The sequence below is a fragment of the Haemorhous mexicanus genome, chromosome 16 (genome assembly GCF_027477595.1).
Source record: "Haemorhous mexicanus isolate bHaeMex1 chromosome 16, bHaeMex1.pri, whole genome shotgun sequence".
In the NCBI taxonomy this organism is placed as follows: Eukaryota; Metazoa; Chordata; class Aves; order Passeriformes; family Fringillidae; genus Haemorhous; species Haemorhous mexicanus.
This window is the reverse complement of record NC_082356.1, coordinates 4,292,499-4,297,093: the sequence shown is the minus strand read 5'-3', so window position 1 is coordinate 4,297,093 and position 4,595 is coordinate 4,292,499. Positions and strand designations below refer to the sequence as shown.

The 4,595-nt window shown below is 58.6% G+C and overlaps 1 protein-coding gene across 1 annotated transcript; it reads left to right on the top strand.

The window, feature by feature from the left end:
* Positions 1-2,616: 2,616 nt before the first annotated feature.
* Positions 2,617-4,385, top strand: LOC132334586 (serine/threonine-protein kinase pim-1-like; the record flags this gene model as incomplete). Its single annotated transcript, XM_059860692.1, has 3 exons — positions 2,617-2,673; positions 3,846-3,896; positions 4,125-4,385. Coding segments are annotated over exons 1-3 (369 nt in total), but the record flags the coding sequence as incomplete, so codon positions are not given.
* Between the last annotated feature and the right edge of the window lie 210 nt (positions 4,386-4,595).

Sequence of the window (4,595 nt, the reverse complement as noted above, 5' to 3'; positions counted from 1 at the left end):
TGAAGCTCTGTGCTGGCGCTGGCCCGAGCGCCACCATCCCTGCAGCCGCCAGGCCTTTGCTGTCCCCCCGTGTCCGTTCCCTGTCCCCGAGTCCCGCCCGGCTCTGGCAGCAGCAGCAGCCGCAGCGCAGGGGGCGCCGGCCCGGCCCAGCCGGGGCTCCCGGCCAGGAGCAGCAGCAGCGCCGGCCCCTTCCCGCCTGCTCCTGCCTCGGCTCCCGAGGGCTTTTTCCAGCTCAGCTCTGGAGTAGAGCAGAAATCACCCACACCCAGCCCTGACTGTGCAGGGCCCGCCTGTGCTGCCCTGACCCAGCCCTCAGAGAAAGAAAGGATCGGGTTCCAGCGCTGTTTTCAGCACTGCTTTACTCACCCTGAGGTGACAGCAGGAGGCTGCTGCTGCCTTTGCCTTGGCAATTGGAGATCATGGCTGCTCTTGCCGCTTGAAATTTATCTGTAAAACTGCAATCGCCTTTTTTGATCAGTGCTACCCAGAGTGCTTTTTTCGTGATGGTGAATGTGGGAATTCTTAAAATCAGAGGATTTTGGGAAAGCTGAAAAAGGCAGGCTTCAGAGACAGCCGAACTGTGATTAGAGCTGAGCTGTAACCAGGAGATAGGGCAGCAGAAAAGTTAAATAAGAAGTGGGAAAGTATGGACAAATAGAACAATAGTTTGTGTATTAACGCTTGGCTAGAAAAACTCCCTAAGCTGCAGAAAAGTATATCTAGCCTGATATTAGGAAGTACTGAGCTTAATAAATGAGCTCTGAGCATTTTGTTTTAAGGCTTAGAAGCAGGTATTGTATTCGAAATAATCAGGTATTGTTTTAACCGAAGGTACGTGTGCTTATAATGGTTGGATAGAACTACTGTCAATATGCTTCTGCTTTGTGTGATTGGTCAAAAAACTTTTAAAGTAAGTTGTAACATTGAGTTCTTTGTCTGCTGCTGAGGAGACAAACTGCCGGCATCTTCCCATTGTCATAACCATGTAATGAGACTGATGCTGGAAAATAAACACCTCAAGACACATTCCTCAGCAGTCCGGTCCTGTTTGTGATTTTGTACATAGACCCCCGGCCGGCAATAGGTGAACTCAGGCTTTTGGTCACAGGCATCATGATTAGCAGATCTTGAAATCCCCTAAAGTCCCTGAGCACTAAGTCAAGGAGAATTAAAGCCACACAGACCACATTTGCAGTGCTCAAACACGGCCCTGTTGCTGCTGCTGCTGAAATAAAATCATCTGATAGAGGCCATCACAGAAATTGCCTCTCAAGTGTCAAATCAAATGAAAAAATCCACCAGGAGAAAGAGAAACCAGAACTTCTCGACTCACTTCATTGTTTCTCCTTCTGAGCAGCAGCAGCAGCAGCAAGTGGAGATGCGCAGAGGTATTTCCAGCTGCTGCTGATCCCAGCTGGAGCCCAGCCTGCTGCCCAGTCCCAGCGGGAAGCTGAGCCCAGCCCGGGGAGCTCCCGCAGTGTCGGGAGCTCAGCGCACGCGGGGCCAGGCCCAGAGCCCCGGGCACGGCCGCCCATTGCGGGGCAGCGGCGCAGACGGAATGTCCTGCGGCCCAAACCTCCTGCTCCTGCCACACAGCGCCAGCGCTCTCCCCCTCCTCCTCCTCTCCCAGCACGGCACAAATTCCAGCTCGGAGGAGGCTTCCCCAGAGAGGGCTCAGGCTCCTGCTTCAGCCTCAGGGTCCCTGCAGAGGAACAGGGCATCTTTCAGGCACTTCCACAAGCTCTGGGCTGCCATTTCATGGGCAATCTGGGATGAAAATGGACTTGTTAGGAAGCACAAAAGCAGAGGGAATTGATCAGAAATTATTAGGAAAAAAATGACCCTTCTTAGAGACAAAGTTCGCAAAGTCATTCCATGCATTTCTCCTTTTCAAATTCTTCCAGTCATCTCCTGACAGGTCCAGCATGTTCTGGTACTTTTCATGAACTGACTGTACTCTTGATTCATATCAATGCATGAGATGTAGAAGCATCTGAACTGAACACTGAGACAAACTCCCTCTGTCAGCCCATTTTCATCTTCTAGCTCACTTTCCGTATGTCCACAGGCATCTTGGAATGATTATCCCACAGCTCTCCATTTCTGGCTGCAGGCTCTGGAGATTCTTTCTCTGCATTCAGTCAGGTTTGCATTCCCTAATAATTCCTGGTAGCCCATCATGTTTTCTTAAGGTAGAACAGTAACATTGAAAACCTCACCAATGGCACAACTGCCCAGCCCACAAGGAAAAGAAAGAAGAAGCTGTCAAGTTCTTCAAATATTTGTCCTGCTTTGCTGCAAGAGTCGTGCTGCACGCACGGTGTGGAAAGCCAAGAGGAGCTGCAGTTGGTGGCACATCTTGTGACAGAAGCTGCACCTCGTTCTCCAGGAAAGATTCTTGGAAAGAGCAAAGAGGACTGAGGAGCAGATGATGGGAAAACTGAAAGAGCTTTTAAGAAATTCAAAGAAAACAGAAAGAAACCATCTGAGATGTTTTACTCGATTTATTTTTATGCTCCCCTTTTCCATCTTGCACTACTTCTCCATCCATTAATTCCAAATGGATCTCACTTCTAAGCTCAATGACTTGGCAAGTTGTAGACACTGTCAAATACCATGAGCTACACCCAGTTTGCCTTCCCCTGGATTTCTCTGGAAAGCAATGCTGGAGAGGTAAGTGCAGTGCCTGGGTCACATACAAATTCAGCATTCAGGGAATGTGCTCCGATAGTGTTTGACCCTCAGCAGGGACAATGCACAGCAGGGACCGAGGGGATTCCTGTGCTGCTGTGCAGGAGTGCAGACTCTGGGTCTTGGCTGAACACGGCCAAGTTCCCGTGTTTGGACAGGCTCAGGGGCTGCCCCCGGGGAGCGCGGGGCTCGGCGCGGGGGCCAGTGGGCAACGGACAAACGGACACGGGGACAAACGGCCCCGGCGCTTCAGTTGCAGCGGCAGCAGCAGCAGCGAAAGCAGCAGCGAAAGCAGCAGCAAAAGCAGCGACTTTGCCGAGCCCCTCTTGCTTGTCCTCTCCCTCTCCCGCAGTCCCGCTTGTCCCGCAGTCCCGCTTGTCTCTCCCTCTCCCGGTCTCCCTTTCCCGAGGTCCCCTCCTCTCCCAGTCTCTCTCCCCTTGCCCGGTCGGGCCATGCCCCCGGCCCGCCCCCGGCCCCGGGCGGGGCTGCCCCGTCCCCGGCCCCGGGCGTCCCGCCGCGGTCTCGCCTCCGGCCGGCTCTGGTCGTACTGGCGGTGGCGCTGCTGGGCGGGCATCAGTGCCTGGGACAGGGGCGGCATCGCCTCCCTTTGGCTCCGCCTGGCCCGAGCCTGGCCCCGGCTCCGGCCCCGGCCCCGGCCCCGGCCCCGGCCCCGGCCCCGGCCCCGGCCCCAGCCCCGGCCCCTCCCGGGGCCCGCGGAGGACACAGGCGGCGCGGCCGCTCCCGCCACCTCCGCTCCTGCTTGCCCGGCCCGAGCTCCGCCACTCGGCAGCGCGGCCGCCGGCCCCGAGCCGCCGCTGTCCCGCTGCAGGGAGCGAACGCCTGGGGATGGCCGGCCTGGGGCGCTTGAGGGGCGCTCGGGGGCCGTTGCCGGCCCCGGGCCGAGCGCTGACAGCCGCGTCCCGCCGGCAGGGAAGGCGCAGCAGGGCCTGAAGGAGCAGTACCGGCTGGGCTCGCTGCTGGGGCGCGGCGGCTTCGGCAGCGTCTTCGCGGCCACGCGGCTCTCGGACGGTGCCCCGGTGAGCGGCGGGCGCAGGAGAAGGAGGAGGAGGAGGGGGCGGAGGAGGAGGAGGGCGGAGGATGGGGCTGAGCAAGGCGGGCGGCGAACTCAGCCCGCTGCTTCCCTTGGCTTGCAGGTGGCCATCAAAAGGGTGCCACGGGAGCGCGTCCGGCACTGGGGCGAGCTGGTGAGTGAGTGGGGCCAGCGGGAGCAGCCGGGCCATGCCGAGCGGGGATGAGCCGAGGCCCGACAGGGTGGAAGCCTCCAGGACGCCTCGAGGGAGAGCGGGCGTGGGGCCAGCGCAGGGCACAGAGCATCCCAGGCTGGCTGAGGGCTTCCTGAGCCCCGGCACGGCATCAGCCCCACTGACGGCATCGTGCTCCTCCCGCAGCCCGACGGCACCAGCGCACCCCTGGAGATCGTGCTGCTGGCCAAGGTGTCCACTGGCTTCCCTGGTGTGGTCCAGCTGCTGGAGTGGCTTGAGCTCCCCAACGATGTCTTGATGGTGCTGGAGCGCCCGGAGCGGTGTCAGGACCTGCAGCATTTCATTCGGGCACGGGGCTTCCTGCCCGAGGAGGTGGCGCGGGAGCTGTTCCGCCAGGTGCTGGAGGCCGTGCGGCACTGCACCAGCTGCGGGGTCCTGCACAGGGACATCAAACCAGAGAACATCCTGGTTGACCTGGCCACCGGGCAGGCCAAATTGATTGACTTTGGCTGTGGCACCTACCTGCAGGACACAGCCTACACTCACTTTGCAGGTGAGCCCACACAGGGTGTGCTCCTGGTCCCAGCATCTCATGGCCCAACATCTCACAGCCCAAGCTGGGTGTGGCAGTGGGGATTCTCCCTTCTGCAGCCCTTCATGGCACTGAGACTTCAGCCAAGT